Source organism: Panthera tigris, chromosome B1 (genome assembly GCF_018350195.1).
Source record: "Panthera tigris isolate Pti1 chromosome B1, P.tigris_Pti1_mat1.1, whole genome shotgun sequence".
Taxonomy (NCBI): domain Eukaryota; kingdom Metazoa; phylum Chordata; class Mammalia; order Carnivora; family Felidae; genus Panthera; species Panthera tigris.
In genome coordinates, this window is record NC_056663.1 from 68,736,180 (window position 1) to 68,757,228 (window position 21,049).

The 21,049-nt window shown below is 39.9% G+C and overlaps 2 protein-coding genes across 9 annotated transcripts in view; one reads left to right on the forward strand and one right to left on the reverse strand.

Annotated features, from left to right (window-relative positions):
* CB1H4orf45 (chromosome B1 C4orf45 homolog) overlaps positions 1-8,412 on the forward strand; it is a 98,847-nt gene extending 90,435 nt beyond the window's left edge. The window contains exons 5-7 of one of the 3 annotated variants that reach the window (XR_006216709.1): positions 5,872-5,944; positions 6,129-6,326; positions 7,969-8,412. Coding sequence is in view for 2 of the 3 variants with exons in the window: in XM_042983687.1 (XP_042839621.1) it covers positions 5,872-5,944; positions 7,969-8,000 (105 nt within the window). In the remaining variant the exon portion in view is untranslated. The remainder of the gene's footprint in view (positions 1-5,871; positions 5,945-6,128; positions 6,327-7,968) is intronic. The other 2 variants (XM_042983687.1, XM_042983688.1) reach the window with 2 other exon arrangements.
* Positions 326-21,049, reverse strand: part of FNIP2 (folliculin interacting protein 2) — a 131,235-nt gene continuing 110,511 nt past the window's right edge. For all 6 annotated transcript variants that reach the window (XM_042983685.1, XM_042983684.1, XM_007084218.2 and 3 more), the window contains 3 exons: positions 9,696-9,896; positions 6,052-6,167; positions 326-4,105 (listed from right to left, as the gene is read on the reverse strand). In XM_042983685.1, the coding sequence (XP_042839619.1) occupies positions 4,027-4,105; positions 6,052-6,167; positions 9,696-9,896 (396 nt within the window). In that variant the 3' untranslated portion in view covers positions 326-4,026. The remainder of the gene's footprint in view (positions 4,106-6,051; positions 6,168-9,695; positions 9,897-21,049) is intronic.

The window sequence follows — 21,049 nt, forward strand, 5'->3', positions numbered from 1 at the left end:
AAACAGGTTTTTCACCCACAGGACTGTCCGGCAGAACATTTATAAAAGTCATGCAGGAGGTGGGACAATCTCTCATTCCGTGGGGTGTCCCGTACATTACATGACCTTTCTCTTACCATCCTCGGCCCCCATGCACTATGTGCCAGTAACTGTCACCCACCATTAATGCTAACCAAAAATGTCCCTACATTTCCCAAACACCCCTGTTGAAAATCACTGACATATATTATCAACTTGTTTCAGCATGAACTAATGGAAATGAGACCTCTAGGTTTTTAAGTTCTGAGATTAAACGTAACAAACCACATGCAGTACCAGGAAAATGTTCAAGATAAATTCAAAAGGTTTATTGCACCAAATGCCACAGAAAAATGGATCAAAATAATACATGAACAAGTTTTAAGAAAAAATTTCTATACATTGACACTGATATCTATTTACCTGATCAAAAATATAAAGACCTATCAATTTGTCTTACCGGAGCTTCAATAATAACAAATCCCAGAATTTTCTCCTTTTTTAAACACCACTTAAATGTAAGCATATTGCAACCTTGCTCCCAAGATATATAGTCACCAAACTTCTGACATTTAAAAATTAACACTCAGATGGGGGCTGCTTGATTTAGGCAAATATTATATTAAAATATCCCCTCCCCCACAGCACAATAAAAAAACAAATGGTTCACATTTATCAAGAGAAGCTAAAGACTTTTTCAATTTAATGGTGAAAGTATGCATGAACAAAATACTTTCAAAAGTACATATTAGTGGGAAAATCCAGACATTTAAAAGAATTTTAGGGCCGCTTTATATTCTTTATTTTTATGTACAACCAACTCTAGTGAAGAACCTAAAAAGCTACAGACTAAATTTTTATAAAATCTCAGGACCTAATTATAAGAGCCTAAACGACAGTTTAGTGTCACTTAGCAAGCAGGGACTTTCCTCCCTCCAAAAAAGTTACTTTTGAAAAATATGGTTAAGTTTAAAAAGTTGCGATGTGTAAACGGCAGTTCCATGGGATGTGAAAAGATTATAGTTACTTTTATTAAAAAACAGCACACTTCAGAAAAATGGATTGAAGCCTGTACAAAAAGCTATTTAACACTGATAAAAATAAAATACTTTGGAATTATGCACAAGTATGGAAGCTACATTTTAAATTTTCATTGTCATGTTTAAACGTACACAATTATCTTTACATTCATATCACTCGTCGATCTATTAAAAATAAAACTGCAACATGCTAGAAAGAGGTCCATCACAGTAACATTTACACACTTCTGCTCTGTCATGCCTCACTAGCTTGCTTAAAAAAGCAAGATGCTACAAAAGTTACACTCAACAGGTAAGACTTAAAAGTTGAAGAAACCCTAAAGGTGGAATCCTGTCAACTGAGGTAGTTTTCTTTTCTTTTTTTTTTTCTTTTTTTTGTTTTTTAATTTTAATTTTTTCTTGAAGTGGGCATTGGGAGAGGGTGGGATCCCTTTCTTGCCTCTTGGGCTAAGACAGAATGAAGCCACTGGGTGGTGTGAGTGGGTGTATCTCAACACAATTCCATGAGAGTTTTTTCTTTTCCACTTTTGGGAAGAGGCTGAATTTAAGACAAAGAAAACTTGAATGTTATTTAGAGGAGGATTATAAAAGAGCAGCAACATTCTTGGTCTGTTTTTGTAGGCAATAGATGTGAGGATTAGGTTCTGACTGGAATCCTGAGTGTCACTGAGACAACCCCCACATGTGACCCACCTGTAGTTTCCAACAGACATTTTCCAAGAGAGAGTTTTAGAACAGTAGATTAAGAGGCAAATTAAATTTTCTCAGGCTTTGAGACAACTGGGCTAAATTTTTATGTATGGAGTTTAGAATCAGCCATTTAAAGCCCAATTTCCCCCTGTGTGGGTCTAATTTTCAACATGCCACTACGTACACATTTTGAATGAAACTGGTTCTGTATCTAGTTATTTTCTACGAAACCGTGGAAGGTGGTGGATGAGGGAAAGTGCTCAAAACGTGTAAACAAGGAAAAGGGAAATAGAGATGAGGGGAATACTCTAAACTGGTGCAGATGGAAATGATACAATGTCAGCTATTATAATTTATTCACACATAACGAGAAACAAATGATGAGTGAGCTGAGCCACAGGTGAGGTTCATTCTCTGGGTAACATAACAACAAGCAGTGACATCATGGACAGAGACTTTAGAACACCAAACTCAGATGTTAGACGAAAGGGATGAGAAAAACATAAAAAGGCTGGAAAACTTCAATCTTATGAAAGAAAGATATAAAATAAAAATTAAAGATCTTATTAAGAGCCTTAATGCACCCACCTACATTTCACATCATAAAAAAGAGAGAGAAGAAAAGGTAGCAGTTCTGACCTATTCCTAAAGAATTATTACACCCATTTTTCTCCATTGGTACTTGCATAATGAACTTGCATTTGTAAAAGAAGAAACACATTTATGTCACTTGGTGTTCAGAATCGGGACTGTATCAAATGAAAAATCTGAAGTCATTCTAAGCCCTAGAAGGAAAGTTACTTCATAATCTTGGGTACAAATGGATGCATGAAAAAGGCTGGAATTGATTTATAAAATAGTGTTAAGGAAATGAGAGCCTGGTTATAATCAACTGTAGTCAAGATCTGCAAGGTGCTGACAATCTTCTGATTGGCTAGATTAGCACCGGTCTTTTAACAATCAATATTTTTAAACTCTCTTCCTTTACCTTGGATGTTGGGACACACTCTGACATGGTCAGAGTTCATGACCAGTACACTAAGTAAAGTTCCTTTTACATTAACAAAAAATTAAAGGTGTTTTTTTTTTTTTTAAAGTGAACTATGCTAATAAACAATCCTTCATTGTGGCAGATTTTATAATGGGTAAATTAGTTTCTGGAGAGGTGTTTTGAAAAGGGCTTAGGCATTAGAAGGCACAGAGATGATAATGTAAAAATTTAGATCATTTATGGATTGTTTATAAATGTACAAACTAATTACTTTCATTAGTCATCCTGAACTGTTGCAGGTTTCATTTCCCACCAGGCCAGCTGTGCCTTTTAAAGTAGAAATAGTCATTTGTATTAACTATTTAGGAAGAAAGTGGCTTCGGCTGGAAGAATTTAGCAACAGAAACACTCTTGAGCTCATAGAAATAACTTTGGTAAATGGCCTCTCTTAAAAAGGCCGCTGAAAGCTCTAAAGTATGAGGATAAAATATATGGTATCAGACTGTGCACTCTGCAGCTATGAACTACATCTTGATGAGATTAAGATGCTACATTGATTCCTGGGTTTATTGCACCAACAATCCATCTCTAACCTACCTGTGGCTGCATCTGCAACAAGGTAAACTCCAAGAAGATGTGAAAACAGTGGGTCCCTAAAGCACTCTCTTCCCAACGGTCGATCCTCTTTCCTGTTTGGCGTCAGGCGGTAACTCCTATGGCCACCAGACGGGAAGACGGCACAATGCGGCTTGCTTTCTTTCACCTTTTGTCAAAAGCAAACCCTGCCCTGGAATCCAGACACCTTGTTCTGACTGTCTTAGGATAGCAAGTTACACCTTCTCCCGTTTGGAGAGCTCACGCCTAAACTCTGAAACATTCTCCTACTGGAATGGTACGTACACTGGTTACCCCTGCTCCAAAGCCGCTTGTCGTTATTCTGCCCAAACACACAGGCGCTCTGGACCGACAGCTTAGTGTTTAGTGTAGTGTTTATGTCTTCTCCTACCAAAAAAGTCACTCTCTCTGTTGATTCATGGGTAACAAAAGGCCAAAAGTATTCGTGAAAAACACAAATGCCATTATGTCAAGTAAACCTAAGTCGTCCAACGAGGCATCCACTTGAAGCAACGAAACGAAACGAAACAAAACAAAACAAAAGCAGTGGAATGACGGTTTCTGTTTGCTCTTCTCATGCTTTTGACGTCACAGAGAGCTTTCTCCTTTCGCCTTCCGTTGAGAATCTGATTTTTTTTTTTCTTCCAAGGAAGAACTGTCCTGAGCTTTAGCTTATAAGAGTATCTGAGCGACGTAAGGAGAATGAGTACTGGCAATAGCAGTCAACAGAGGCAGGTCGTTTGATTCAATCCTGAATATTGAAAAAAAGAAAAGAATATTAAAGTAGCATGATTTTACAGTAAAGTATTATTGCTAGGTACCAAGTTTGCCAGATCATTGCTTAAAACTAACGATAAAGTAAGAGATGGAAAGACAATAAGCTTGTTCTTTTATTGTGATCTCCCAGTGGATGCCGCCCAAGGAGGCAGAGGAAGATGCTGGTGTGCTATGCCTAAGTGTGGACACAAGGCTGTTCTTCCCAAGGCAGAGGTCACTCAATCTTAAGCCCATAACTTTTCTATAGTCCCCGACAATTAATGTTTTCTCCAGTGGCTCATCATTCTTCTAGCCAACACTGCTGAGCGCATACTGAGATTCTGCACCTGGGCTCAAATCAGTCTTAGGATAATGATGAAGGTGGGAGCTTTTTCAAAACACTTGAGGATTTGTTCAACAGGTTACACGATTTAGATCCTCACTAGGCATCTGAGCCACAGCATTCTGACAGCAAAGTGACACTAACAGATACTGAATCAAGAGACATCACAGCATCAAATGGACGTGGCTTCGGCTGCCTCTCTTACAGCAGAAGCGGCTACAGCGTGGTCACTGGCTAAATGCTGCCAAATGTCCTGAAAAAAATTAGGACTGCTTCAGTCCGTGGAATATGTCCTATTTTTTCCCCTTGAATTCCAAAAATGAAAAATTAAAAATAAAATTTAAAAAGGTAGCTGCCACTACTTCATGGAATGTTCTATGCTTTCTCCAGTAACGCTCCCTACAGATCTCCTTTCAGGCTACATAAGAAGTTCCTCAGTACCTTTTGTGCTGCTGGCTCTGACTAGGAGGGGAAGGGGCTAGAGAGGCTGCATGTGACCCCCACTAATCATGCACTAGGAGGACCTAGCGATGAGAGGGGTAAATAAATCCTTCTGGTCTTTCTAATAGTGTCCATGGACACCTGCCAGCCAGGGAAAGATCCTAAAAATACAAGTCACACATCTGGCAGTGGGGAGCCTAGTGAGCAGGACCAAAGTGTGAAGCCGGTAAAGAGAGCTAAACAAAAACTAGGAACAATAACAACAACAACAAAGAGATATGTTGCAAGTTAACTGCAAAAGCAAACGCCTAAAAAGGGAAAAATATTTTTTGAATAAAGTATGGAAAAAAAAATGTATGACAGGAAATGCCAGAGTCACAGTACTGTAAGTCACATCCTGGGTGTGAAAGATGAAAAAGTCTGACAAGAATGCAAAGACCCGAGCCTTGAAATAATACTTTGATTAGCAGGCTTGATGGAGAATTTCAAGGCTGACATCATATATGCAATTTTTTCTTGCTCAAACTTAGGGGAATCCTCATCATAGTTAAGGGGGTCAATTCCCCATAAACACAGTGTCTTTTTGTTAGTTCTTTGTGGAAAAATTAAGCAGAGACTAACAAAGGTCATAATTTCTTCTCTGAGAGAAGTTCTGGCAAAGACCCTGTGGAGGACAATGTACATTATCAGTAACATCAATATGCCTCCTCTTCCAAAGGGCCTGTAATGGAGGAGGGGCAAGTGCTGTCACCCTGCAAACATGCAGGTGGCCCCTGAAGGTCCAGGATCACGGCCTTTCTTCCCTCCTCCAGGGAGCAAAAGGCAGGTCTGACAGGCTGCGCCTTCGACATCTTACTGAAATGACTAGAAATGGGCAGGTCCAGTAGGGTTAAATTTTTCACTTTCAAGCATAAAATAATCCAGGGAGAAGACTAACATAAAGTACCACTAGCTTAAAGTTCTGCGCTCGTTTCCAGGTCCGGAACTCCAGTGTCGGAGCTACGAAGATGGGAAGCAGCAGGGGCACACGTCTGATGACGTTTCAGTGGGGTAACAGGGCCCGCAGGTGCCGGGCGACACAGGCTACGTGGTTGGTGGGAGCAGCGTTAGGGTCAGCCCCATCACAGGGAGAAACGGCGGCACGTCACACAACTTACCCCAGGACGACACCTAATTCTTTCACGTGGACTCGTGTGTGACCACGCAGATACTCAGACAGCATCTTACTTTTCAGGTACATCTCCTGTAGTCTGTCTTCAAGATGCATGATGCACTGGGGAGCCAACAACATTCGGGATGAGGGGCAGCATTCAAACCTCTGCCAATATTCTAAGAGCTGGAATTCTCTTCATTCCTTTCTAAGTACACACCTATAACCTCATTCCTTTCAAATACACATAAATATTACAGACCGCATCAAACCCTACCACTGGTAGGTATAAGGAAAGGTTTATATAAAACAACAGTTTACTTTTTCTAATGACTATTAAGATTTTCATACATATCTGCTAGTCTTTTTTAAAAAGCATTTTTAACATAGATGAAATCGTTCCGTTAAGTGCATTTATTTCCTACTTTTAAAAAACTTTATAATAATCCTTTCCCTATGTTATTAACAAATCTTTATCAAAGTAATTTTTATGGCAAAATAATTTCTGAGAATGTAAATTATCATTATTTGCTTATCCACATGGCAATCTGAGTTTTTGTTGCTATAATTTTTTAAAGAACATCTTTGTTGTCGTTTTCCTATATCTCAGATTATTTTGGCGAAATACATCCCCAAAAGTAGAGTGAATGGAACAAGGTTACTTTAAATTTTTTGTTTTTGTTTTTGCTCTCAAGACTGCATTTTAACTAGGTCTTTAATAAGAATAAAGAAAAGGCAATTATTCTCAGGACATCTCTACCCTTGGAATTGTGTCCAACTTCATTTTTTAGAGAATAGCAACCATCTGTGTCTTTCACCAGAGGCAAATGCTTTTGCGTTTGGCAGGCAGAGCCATCCAAGCATCTTCAGTAAGACACCTGACGGCTTTGGCAAGGGTAATTCCATCATACATAATTTTCTTCTAGACCATTACGCCTGTTATTTTCAAGGTAAAAAGATTAACAGATGCATTTGAAAATGTTGATCTTGACCATCTGGGCTGATCAGTGACATGGAAAAAGTATTCGAGATGCAATCTTAGTTTTTCATTGGCTTAAAAATCTTTTAAATGTATTGTGCTGAGTAGAGGAAAAACAACTGGTAAGTGTCTAATAAGAGTAATAATTAAAGCAAGGAGGGTTTCACCAATCCTCATGGAAATGCTCCTCCAAATAAGCAGAGTTAAGCGGTAAAAGGAGCTCCCGTTAAGTTTCAGTTTCTTATAAACACAAAGTTTTTAATAAGAGTGTTATAAAATATTAAAAAGAACATTCACATTATGTTGAATCCTTTGTTTTAAATGGTTAATTTATGGTGTTTTCATAGTCCCCATGAAAGCTGTATGTTGTAATGTGGAAATAAAGAGAACATTGGTCTATATGGAATGTATACTAAACTCAAAATCAAATCATTTAGAATTTTTTTATAAAAGGTCTGATTATCATATAGAATCACTTTGGGCTCTGCCCTCCCCTTTTTCTGGGATTTTATTCCTGAGATGGATTTGTTTAATTTTTAACTTCTGAAATTTTAAATAGCTACTTTCATTTTTTTATACTGAAGGCTCTAATAGCCATTTACTCATGTGTTTCAGTCAAGTGATTTTTAGGGAGAATTTTAAACTGCAAATGAAATTTTCTTTCAGCTTGGTTTTGTCAGGTTAAATAAGTCATTCCATTCATACTACTGAGTGGCTAAACATGCTTCTGTCAAAAACAAAAACAAAAACAAACCAAAAAACATACTTTAGCCCAAATGAAGTAAAAAGAATTAATTATAGTGATTTATTGCTTGGATAACTAAGATGTCAAATGTAATAAGAGCTATATATTACAGAAAAAAATATGAAACATGGTAAATACTTAAAATAGTAAAAAAAAAAAAAAAAAAGTATAAAATCGAATATATCTTTCTTTCCTTATAGAAAAGCAAAGTTCGGCCACTAAATCAGCATGATGCAGCTTGCTATTAGAAAGAAAAACTGCCCACAAATATAGAACAAAAGTAAGGCCGTCATAACCCGTAAGTGCTTCTCACATCACCCCCTGGCACAGAGGTCCTGCGAGAGTATGCTTCAGTATAAAGCCCAAATAAAGATTTTGGTGAAAAGGTGTTGTCAGTCATTAATATTATTCATGAAACTGATTATTATCAGTAGTCACACTAATAGTACCTGTTTCCTGAGAACTTATCACATGTAACACTATTCCAAGTGCTTTACCTGAATCCTCTAATTTCACTTTCATAACCATATGAGATAAGCTCTCTTACTTCCTCAGCTTTACAGATGGAGAAATGCAGACCTTGAGAAGTCACACATCTAGGAAGTAGCAGAGCTTGGATATGACCCTAGACTACTGGATCCCAAAGGCCATGCACTGGCCACTGCTGTACCCTGACTGGTAAAGCATCTCACATGGGTATGGTGCTTTGGAAGTTTAAAAAGCAGTATCTCAGACCGAATTTTCAGAGCATTCTCACAACATGCTTGTTGAATGGATTCTACCTTTGTTTTACAAGTGAGACGGCTGAGGTTCAGAGATGCTCAGGACTGTCCACTGTCACACAACTCAACAATGGCAAAGCCTAGGCTTCACCTGGCTGCACTGCGGGGTCTCCCTGTCATGCCACACTGCCACAACAACCACACAGTACTTCAAATCACCTTCTTGAAGGCCATGAAAGTCTTGACTCTCTGAGGACTGTGGTGCAATGGTAGGTCACAAGATCTCAGAGAAATTGCTACTCCATTCATGGTTAGTGTAGGTAATTCACATTCAGCTTCTCACTTTGTGATTAAATAGCTCTGTACCTCGTGCGGAGGTAACGGATGCTCTGGTCTGGGAGTATGGTGCAGAGGGCAGCTGAGTGTAGGGGTAACAGCGGAGAAGGTGGGCGCTCTTTCACCTCAGTGCAAATCCCCAAGGTCAGCTCACTTTCATTCTTCCCGGCTATGTGCCTGTAAACCTCTCTTCCACTTTTAAGACCTTTCTCCCTCCCTCCTTCCCTCTCAAACTACATTTTCTCTCAGTCTCTCTGCACATACACACATATATTTTTTATATATTCATTCCAGTGACTGGGGGAGAGCTGTTGATCATTTTCTAGGAGTTTATGAGCTCTATTTATTGCCTTTAATATAACGTTATGAAATCGATTTTAAAATCCCACCTGAAAAGGAACACAACTGATACCATCTTCTATGGGTATGGTACTTCAAAATTTTAAATGTTTACACAAATGATATTCTGTTTTATCCTTAACAATTTTATGAGAATGGTCCCTGAACAAAAGGAACTACAATCCCTTCAGTGACTGGTTTGCTTGATGTTGATCCAAAAAAAGGAAAACTAATGAGTTCCCTAAAGGAAGAATTTAAATTTCCTTTTATGTTTGATCCCTTCCCCCATACCTTATTTCCTTTACGTATACCTTATCCAAAAAGATTTCAGTGTCACTCCGTGTTGTTTTAACTATTGTTACTGAAATCTATCCTGTTTGCTGGTTTTATGTTGCACGTTCCATTTTTACTTAGGTTAACGTACAATTATACTAAAAACAATACATTTCAGTCGTGAATTTATAATAAAAATACTGTTAAAAGTATTTTCTTAACTATATTTCTTTGGTAATACGAGAACAAGTACTTACAAAATCAGCAGGGAGGTGAAGCTTGTAAAGCTGTAAAATGGAGTGAAGTAAACTGGACACCTGACTAGAGACCAAGACCTCCTGGCCCAGTTTCATGCTGTCCGTCACTTTCCTCTGACTTGTGGCTACCTGGACACTCCACTTATCCGTGTCTGCGATAATACAGACAGCTTCAGCTATCGGCTCATCAAGCACTGGATGCTGGAAGAGAAACACAGTGGGTCAACTTTCCACAACACTGCCAAGGGGCACTCAAAACGTTCAGAATGCTTCCAGGTAGCATTAGCCTAAAAGTTCAGAAGTTGCTAGCGGGAGCTACAGAAATTTAGGGTATTAGAGTGACTAAAATAGTAGGAGTGTCCTCAACTTAACATTTAAACTTAATGTGATAAAAACTGCATTCAATCAATATTTCTTTCTTACACCCAGGAGTTACACCGTAAATGTTGTTAATGTTCACAGGAAAGCAAAAGGATATGTGCCCTCCCTATATTCCAAGATATTAAAATTCCTTTCCTTTTGAAAGATTAAACTCTCCTTTTAAAATGGAGACAATTAGGGGGCGCCTGGGTGGCTCAGTCGGTTAAGCATCCGACTTCGGCTCAGGTCACGATCTCGCGGTCCGTGAGTTCGAGCCCTGCGTCGGGCTCTGGGCTGATGGCTCAGAGCCTGGAGCCTGCTTCCGATTCTGTGTCTCCCTCTCTCTCTGCCCCTCCCCCGTTCATGCTCTGTCTCTCTCTGTCTCAAAAATAAATAAACGTTAAAAAAAAAAATTAAAATGGAGACAATTAGAATAAGGTATAGGATTCTATTGCCATTTCTCCAAAAGAAGGTTAGGCAGGGTAACTAAATAAATATTCCCTTAAAGTTACAGCTTTAATGATTAAGCAGTATTTATTTAGTGACCACATGCTACATACATAAATCAACTCTCACAACCAACTATCTAGATGAGGCCAAAAGGCCAAAGGATGGCGATGAATAACTTAAAATGCAAAATTCTCGGTAACTATGTAGTGATGGATAAAGCAGGCTGGCAACTAGTAAACTGTGCCACAGGGCAAACAGAGTCAAGCAGTCAAGGAAAGAAATAAAAAATCTAAGGTCTTGAAACTGGTCAAAGTGTAACTGCTTCATCACCAGCCCCTGGAATCAGGGCAATGTGGCTCATTGGGGGAGGTCATGGATGGAAGATTCTCCAAGCATGAGTTACTTTAGAAGGGCTGCAGATCCAGGTATGATAACAAAAAGGGACAGAGAAGTTGGCTCAATTATTCTAAAAGGAGATACTTAATGGGTATGAGAAATATATTTTAAAAAAATCAAACATGAAAAATGAGCATTAGCCTATTTATTTATTTGTTTGTTTATTTATTTATTTATTTATTTATTTATTTATTTATTTATTTATTTAAGAGAAAGAGAGAGCATGTGAGCAGGGGAGAAGGGCAGAGGGAGAGAGAGAGGAAAAGAGAGAATCCCAAGCAGGCTCCATGCTCAGTAAGGAGCCTGACATGGGGCTCAATCCCATGACCCTGGGATCATGACCTGAGCCGAAATCAAGAGTCAGACACTCAAAAGACTGAGCCACCCAGGCAGCCCAGCATGAGTCATTTTTAAATCACTGGATCAAACAGGCAGAATTGGAGGTGGAAATCAGAGGAAAGACTAAAGACAAAGTGTCCAAGGGTTGGGACAAACTGACAGGAATTGGTGGGCCCATTCCTTGAAGGAGGGGGCTAAATCTTTTCTGCCTGTATTCTTAGCCCCTAGCACAGGACCTGGCATTTGAGAAATGTTACTAAATTAAAATGAGACAGGTTAGGGGCATTTGGGTGGCTCGGTTGGCTGAGTGTCTGACTTCAGCTCAGGTCATGATCTCACAGTTGGTGGATTCCAGCCCTGTATCGGGCCCTGTGCTGACAGCTCAGGGCCTGGAGCCTGCTTCGGATTCTGTGTCTCCCTCTCTCTCTACCCCTCCCCCGCTCACACTCTGTCTCTCTCTCTCAAAATAAATAAACATTAAAAAAAATATAAAATGAGACAGGTTATACAAGCAGATGAGGGAGTTGATGAGCATCCCGTACCCCCTAGCACAGCACGGTATTGCTGACTTTTATGTTTACAGGTTCCAGAACAGAGAAGAACCAGCCTAACAGTTACAGAAGAGCACCTTAAAAGAAATACTGAAGCATTACACATTCTCAGACTACTAAATGTCTAACACAGAGCTCCCTGAATATATCCACCAGAGAACCCAATGTTTCCATCTAACTATATCACTTAGTAGCTACTCACTTATTTACTGAATAAACACTTTTTAAAGTAAATGGAAATAGAGGAAAATGTAAATAGTCAAGAAAAAAAAAAGAAATGCTGAAATGATAAAAATATCACAAGCAACTACTTTAGCTACAATATAAAGAGCTCCAGGGCTACTGGCTCTCAATCACTGACCTTGTCTACACTTCTGTGGGGTCAGAGAGTTGAAGCTTAAGTTTCGATAATTCTGGAGGTTTCTGATACACATCTTTCCAAAGAAAACACAACCTCACTAAAGACAAGGCAGTTTAAACATATTACGATTTGGCTTATTAGTCAATCTCTAAGCTTTTAGAATTTAAAGAACTCTAAGATCCAGAAGACCATGTTTGGATTCATCACAGAAATACACACCCACACACACCCTATGCACTGGTATTCAATTTAAAATTCCTCTTACAACAGGCTCTACTTTAAAGGCATATGTAGAAGTACAATAAAAAACAAAAAATTACATGTATCCTTCTTTTCAACACTAATTTCTTAGCCATATCTTAATCATAGAAGTAATTAATAATGAAATCTGTCAGGGAGATTTTTTTTTAATGTTTATTTATTTCTTGAGAAAGAATGAGAGGCAGAGCGTGAGCTGGGGAGGGGCAGAGAGAGAAGGAGACACAGAATCTGAAGTAGGCTCCAGGCTCTGAGCTTTCAGCACAGAGCCCTACGCTTGAACTCATGGATCACGAGATCATGACCTGAGCCGAAGCCAGATGCTTAACTGACTGGGCCACCCAGGCACCCCCAAACACTTTTTAAAAATGTTTTATTTATTTTTTGAGAGAAGGGAGGGGGAGAGAGAGTGAGAGCGCAAGCGGGGGAGGGGCAGAGAGAGAGAGTGGGGGACAGAGGATCTGAAGCAGGCTCTGAACTGTCAGGCTGACAGCAGTGAGCCTGATGTGGGGCTCAAACTCACGAACCATGAGATCATGACCTGAGCCAAAGTCGGACGCTCAACTGACTGATCCATCCAGGCACCTCTGAAAGATTCAAACACTTATTAAAAGCCTGACCCACCCATATACTATTCTTAGGGTTTGGAGTTTGGGCATGGAGACTAGAAAAAAGAGAAATGGGCAGGAGAGGTAAGGCATGGCTGCATCCTGATGGAGACTTTGGCTTCGTATGGATCTTAAGAGAAGGAACACATAATATGAATAGCTATCAGCAAGTATGATTACTTAGTAAGATTCCTCTTCTTAGTATTAAAAAACCCTTTAAGGGGTGGGGGGCGCTTTGTCAATTTGACTAAATATCATCAGAACACCCATCATACATTTACCCTTTTAAAAGTTCTCCTCCCAACCACTGTGTCTGAGATTAAACGAGACCTCTGATGTTTGAGTTTTGAATGAAAATCTGAAGCAAATATTAATATTAAAAACAGTCATTTCCCCTTAAAATGTTTGTTTGGTTGAAAACTTCATAAACCTTAGCGACACTGTTATGTATCAATTTTCCTTTTCTCTCTCGAACTGAAGAGAAGCAAATTCAAAGTAAGTTTCTAAACCACAGGGTTCGTTAAATTCTCTTATCAGGATAAGCCTGCAATGTTTCTATATTCTCCATAATCTGAGATGTCCAAAACCGCTGCCTTAGGCCTGCCCCCCCCCCGCCCCCCCCCCCAGCCCATGAGTGCCCACACTCCAGATGGCACTGCAGAGCGGCCGGCCCTCTGATCCCTAATGCCCTCCCGCCACCTCTTCCAGGCAGCTGCCCACCGTTCCTGTGCCTCCCTCGGAAACGTGACCAGACAATTCAGAAACTACAGACAGGGACTGGAGGATGTGAGAGCACTGCAGATCAGTAGAGCTGCAGGCAACTGTGAGGCTGGATGGTCAATCTCCGTCGCAGGAATGAGGCAGTGGCAATAAGCCATTGCCTTTTGTGCCTTGCTCTGCTCTGTGAGTTAGAAACAGTCTTTAGGGGCGCCTGGGTGGCTCAGTCGGTTAAGCGGCTGACTTCGGCTCACGTCATGATCTCATGGTCCGTGAGTTCGAGCCCCGCGTCGGGCTCTGTGCTGACAGCTCAGAGCCTGGAGCTTGTTTCAGATTCTGTGTCTCCCTCTCTCTGACCCTCCCCCGTTCATGCTCTGTCTCTCTCTGTCTCAAAAATAAATAAACGTTAAAAAAAAATTTTTTTTTAAAAAAGAAACAGTCTTTATTTAGTTCCACGTTGTCAATATCCCATTTATCCAATCTACTCTCCTGTGAAGATTTCTCAAGATACAGTGACAAATGAAATGCTTTATATTATATAGATCTTTAAAGGTTTCTCAAATATTCTTTGGCTATTACATTTTATCGAATCAACAGGTTAAGCCTGGTTAATTCACAGCCACTAAGGATGTGTGGGTCTGTTTCCCAGGAGTGTAGATGGCTGCGACATACCAACTTCAGCATTCTGGAGTCGATCTCTGAGTACCCAAATATGCTGCCTTGACCTACAAATGCGTGACTTCCGCCTAACTTAAACTTGCAGAAACAAGAAATGTCTATAAGGTTTGAGTCATCAGAAGAGCCATGGTTCTGATATTTCAGTGAAGGGCAATGATAAGACAACTGCAAAGGCTCTGAAGGAAGACAGGGCTGGGCTTGACCACTGCCTCTGTCACACACTAGCTGCAGGACCCTAGCAGCTCATTAACCGGGGCTTCAGTTTCTACATCTGTTGTAAAAGATGACCTACTTCACAGTTTCTGTGAAGTTTAAGTGAGGTTAAATTCATGGAGGTTTTCTGTGAGAAAAACGTATATGACACTTGTAGCACAGATACTAATTCTCCATGTTCGATTTGCTCTCTTACCCCACCCCCTGTCTCTATTAGTCATGGCCGCTGAACCCTCAAACTTCCTAAAACACCACGTTATCATTTCTCTCACCAACTCAGAAATGTACTCTAGTCCCTATCACCCAAATACCTAAGTTCAAACTTTTCTTTTTCCATACTTAAAGCTCTTCACAATCTGGGCCAGATCTACCCATAAATATTTACTTCCAGGACTTTCTAAGGATCCCCTGCTCCAGGCTGAGAGGACTCCTGCCTCTTACCTCAAGCTGTGCCCAGAATGTTTCCCCTGCTACCTTCTAAATGTTTCAACCTTTCAAGGACCCAACTTGGGTCCCATCCCCATGCCCCACCTCACCCCACAGCAAGACGTCTTTCCCATATTCACTGCTCTTCCTTTGACTTCTGAGAACTTTTGCAATCTACATTTTGACATTTAATCACTGTCTTAACTGGTTCTCAGTTTCACATCTGTTTGCCTACTCAGTGATTATGTAAGTAACTCAAAGAAAGAAATCACATTTTATTTTTCTTCTGTAGCCTCTGAAATGAGCATAACAAAATGCTAGGCACGTGCTAAGTATCTAATACATGCTGGTTCTGTTGAACAATTCTCTATTCAGATTTCTTTTTTTTAATGTTTATTTATTTATTTTTGAGAGCGAGGAAGAGAGAGAGTGTGTACATGAGCAGTGGGAGGGCAGAGAGAGAGGGAAAGAGAGAATCCCAAGTAGTCTCTGTGCTCTCAGCACAGAGTCCAACGTGGGGCTCAAGCTCACAAACTGTGAGATCATGACCTGAGCCTAAATCAAGAGTCGGACGCTTAACTGACTGAGCCACCCAGGCACCCCCCTCTATTCAGATTTCTTTATTTTTGGTTTCAGTCCAGTTCCTATTAAGTCATCTGAAAAATTAATATATTTCTTTTCCATGTACCACATTTAAATGACATTTTACACGATCACCTGTTTTTAACATAAGAGCAGGAAAATACCATCCTCACTTACACGCTTCCTATAATTACTTATTAATTCATCACGCCATTTTTCCTGTGGGGTGGCCAGGAATGTAGCACTGCTCTACAGATAGAAACATTGGGGACAAAAAATATAAGAGTTTATTAAATATCTTGGTATGTCAGAATTAGAAGCTAGCACCTCATGCAAGTGTTTTCAACTTTTAGCTCAATGAGTCTGCCAAGCCCCCTAACTTTGAAATCCTAGGACTGTGTCAGGATGGAAATCTTTTGGAAGATAAGATTGCAAGAAGTGTGAATGACAGTCTGAACTTAAGGTCAAAATAGGAGAAAATACAGTTGCCTCTATTATGACTTCCTCATATTTATGCTGTTGGCACCGCCCAATACATACTCTGAACTGACCCTTTATCAGTCCTTAAAGATGTGCAGCCCACAGGTGTATTATAGACAGGAGTGTAGACAGATTCTGTACTCATAACCAGCTCTAAAATCTGCACACTGGTTATAACAGTGCAGATTTGATTACTAGGGACAAGCCACTGTGTGGCTTCTTTCAAACATAAAAAAGCAAGTGATTTATGATTCAGTATTGGAAGCAGCGCCCTGTATCTTTTATTTTTCTTTGAAATGTTCTGAATAAAATGTAAGATTCTTCAGCATCATTTGAGTATCAATTTGTTATTCTATATGATTCCGGTACATTTTATAACTTTATTAAAATAAATTTGAATAAGAGGATATCACATGACAAAGTACCTTTCAAAAAGATTCTCAGCATTATGTTACAGCACCATGACTTAGTAATATTAGCCTTTACATAGCTTTAAGTAACCCCTTTCATTGGTCATACAAAGACAATGGGATGACTAAGGCAGTGAAGCTACCCTTCTCTGCACTTGCTCTTGGTTGAATGCCCTCAGATCCCCCTTTTTATTCTTCTACCTCATTAGAAGTGAAGGCCCACCTGCATAACCATATCCTCCCTGCCTTGGAACCGAAGACTTAAGCAATGTGAGAGAGTCGTTGGCCAACCCACCCCACTTCTGGATGGCTGAGCACCACATGTAAGGACTGCAGCTATGTGTGGATTGTTGACCAGTGGGTTTTTTTTTTTTTTTTAGTAAAACAAGCAAACAAACAAAAGTCCCCACAAAAAAAACTAAAAACCCTTCAGTATCACACACATTCAGAGAAAAGGGAACTTGGATATCGCTCACCATTCTTAAACACTTCATCTGGCCTATAAAATGATGCAGAATACTGTCTTTTACTAAATGATCGGCATCTAGACTTTCCTGACAGCAGCTTTACCAAGAAATGGGACAGACAGAACCTCCTGTGGTGGCAAAGCCAGCTTTGTCTGTAGGTTAAGATGCTCATCAACATAATCAGCCAGAAGAATCTTCAGTTTCCTGAAAGAGCCACAGCGTCCCCCTTTGCCCCACTTCTCGCCCTTCATTCTGCTCGCTCCCTACTGACTCCCTGGTATAGGCATCGCTTCCAGGAAGTCCTTCCACACCTATCCTGTGTCTCCCACTGCAGTAGACTCTACCACACTGTTTTTACTGCTTATTTACTTCTTTGTACTTCCTGTTATAGATTTCAAACTCCTTGTGGGCAGGTGCCATATTGTCTCTTGGGCTGTTTACAAGAGTTTTCTTTGTCTTTTGTGCCCTGTAGCTTAAGACTCCCTGATTGGGAGTCAGTGTGCTTCTTTAGTCTGAAATACCACAGCTGTTCTCTCTTCAAATATTGTTTTCCCTTGCCTTCTCAGTTCTCACCTTCTGAATATGCTATCAGATTTTCTCATTCTAGCCTCCATGTCACAAATTCAAATTCTCTCCAGTGGTATTTAATCTACTCTGCTCTTTAACTTATTCCTTGGGACTGAACTCTAATGGCCATATTTTTCAGTCTTAGAAGTTCTTTTTAGTCCTTTTACAAATCCAAATCATCTTTTATCACATCACCCCATCTCTTTTAAGGTTCCGATTCCTTCTTTTTTATGACTGTAACCATTTTTAAACACAGTGACTTAACAGTTATTTCAGATTGTTCTAGGAGTGCTAATTCTCCAGCTTGTATTTGCTTACTCTCCCTCATCATGTTTTCCTCATACATGGTTTGTAATCTCTGAACATGAGCCCATCTTGCTGGCATTATTTATGTCCTATGTGTATCTCTTGGAAACAGGTTCAATGGCAGTCACTAATGGTTTAAGAGTTAAAATAAAGTGGAGAAGAGGAAACAAGCTGGTGGTTATGAAAGCACCCAGTGTGCTTCCTTCTGCCAGAGTCCTAGAGGTTTCTATGCTTCTAGATTTTATATTTATTTCTTGGGCAGGGATTCCCAAATCACTTGGGTAGAATAAATCTGGACCTCCAACCCACTCATAGAATGGACCTGGGACTTTGATATCTCATGGGTGACTTCATTTTCTCCCACCCAAGTTTCCAACTTGTTTCTTTGCTGCTTTTCTATTTATGGCTGGAATTTTCTAGTCCCCCTGTCATGGAAGGATAGCTCTTTGAACCTCTAAGGAAGGGTTCATGTCCACGTCCCAAGCCTTTTGTGTATATGGGACCACATCTTTCATCCTGAGTAGATCTTAGAAACTCAGCACTCAATTCCTAGGACCTGTATCCAGACTGAAATCTTACAGAGCCATGGTTATATCAGCCCAAACTTACTTGTTCTGGCTTTGATTTCAATTTGTTTCTGGCACAAAAGGATTTTCACTTTTTTCCATACACAGGTATTATAACAATGGGGCTAGGTGGGATGGTAATATTTTACCCATCATCTTTAAAGTTTTAGAGGGGAGGCACACCATTTGTATCAGGGCAACATGGTGCTGGACTCCTCCAACCTTACACCTGGACTGTGCCTATAAAAACAGCACCCAGCACACAAAAAGTACTAAGTATTTTCTGATAGAAAGTAAATCTCCAAGGCATGACTCTCCTCCTCTTCCCCAAAAGCCATCTCCAGCCTCCTGCCTCATTTTTGGCCAAACAAGTCAGCCAGATCAATGACATGCCACCATCAGACTTCTAGTTTATACCCAGCACACTGTTAACATATAAAAATACCAGAAAAGGTAATAAGTAGTATTATAAATAATAAAAAATATATATAATTATAACATATAAAAACATAAGCAATTTGTTTATCAGAATATTTTTCTCTTGGAAACAGACTCAATGGCAGTCACCAAAGGCTTAAGAATTGTAATGAGGTGGAGAAGAAGAGAAAATCAGTCATTATGGACCATGGACATTGCTGAGGGATACTGGTAGGTATATCAAGGAGGGGGCTCTGGGAAGCCCAAAGACATCATTAAAACATAAGGACCTGGTGGCAGAGGGAAGGAGGGGAGGGTCTGGTGAGGTGGTCTGGGAGAGGCAGCAAAGGAAACATCTGACCTTCTGTGGGTTTGTGCCTGCGGCTGTGATCACCAGGCTCACTGGGCTGACACCCAAGTTCAGCCTACAGATTTATAGATACAGTGTGCAATGTTGGGCACAGCTTATATCAGGCCTGTCACTTGCTTAGAAAAGAAACAGTTTAAAGTCTAGGAAAGGTGCTCAAGGTCAAAAAGAGTTATCAGACTAAAGTTATGTGATGATGTACATGACTCCAAAATAAAACGCAAGAGAGTTGGTAGCTTTTTTTACAAAGAATGGCATAGATGTTCAGAGACTTTGTACACAGTGAAAAAAATTTCAGAAAACTTTGAAAATAGCCATGTGTCTAACATTTACAAAATGTAAGAGAATTAAAGCCTGAGAGACCTATTTTATTCTCGTTTAGGTAAAGGGCCAAAGGCATCATGTCTAAACATGTTACTCTTCCCTTCAATTTTTAAAAGACTATCTTCCACTTCTCTTTACTTCAGAAGAAGACACACTAATCATCATAGTTTTAGCAGTAAACACACACTCCTAAATCCAGTTCTGTAGGAAACAGTCAACTACCATCACTGAGCACTTTCTATGTACACTGGGTGAGGTGCTGGGAACATGAAAGGAACTAAGGCTCCCTTCTCTTCTCAAGGGCCTGCAGCCCTAGTGGTAGAAAGATGCTGGAAACTGAACAAAGGTGTGGTGCAATGTGCTAAGGAGGCCGCAGGTGTCAAGTTCTATCTGGGGGGCAATTCCAGCAAAGGAGTTAAAATAATGGAAAACTATTAGAGCAGAAGAGTAAATGATCACATTCAGGATGGGCAAGAGCCCTCCGTGGCACTGTATGAGACGACTGAAAGGGGCAGAGATTGGATGCAAGACTTCTAGTTGGGAAGGTTAAGGGGAGCTTAAATAAGATTATATTGTAGTCACTGTGAGAAGGAGAGAGAATCACGAAGATTTCAGATTGGAGTTGACAATACCCAAAATGATATATTTTTCAAATATTAAAAAAACCACAATCCACAATAAAATGTACATTTTGCCATCATAACCCTACATACACACTTACACATGTGTGAACATGTGTGTCCATACACAAATGTGCGTGTGCACATGCACACACACACACACACACACATATATATAAATATATAAAGATTTCTCGACACAGTAAGACAGTGCTGTAGGCCCAAGGCACTGTCATTCTCATTATGCAACTTAAGAAAATGAAAGCAACAAGAGGTGTTCTCAAATAGCAGATTTGCCCTACATGGATGTTTCTTTTGCAACACTATTGATTTTAAGGTTGTTGTTGACTTGAGGCACCTTAATGCTGTCTGTATTACTTAGGTAATGATTTACCATTTGATGTGACTTTCTGTTCTTTTGTAGTCTCCCTGGTTGATTACACTGCATGGCATAATTAGGTATTCATGAGCATATATCACAGCCAAGCTCTTAGCAAAGCTCCTTATCTGTGCTACTGATTTCTGCATGGTATTTCTGGAGTCAATCTGTTGCTATCTTAAAATTAAATGAAAGAGCCTGCAATATCCAACTGTTAATTTTGTTTTCTAGATTATTCTGTAAAATGCCTGAAGCCCTGGAACATAGTTTTCAAAAAAGCATTACAATGTAATGTTAATTTTGGTCTTGATGACCCTACCCTGCAGTTAGCTGCCTGGCCTGCTCCTTGTGATGTCACCAGCAAAGAGAAGTGGACGCTTTTAGCATGGAATGAATGTGTGCATGTGTTCTGTTCCGTTATCTCCAGTAGGAGTGTCCCGGGAAACTCATTTACAAAGCACTTTCACATATATTATTTTAATAGCTAACATTTATTGGGCATTAGTAATGTG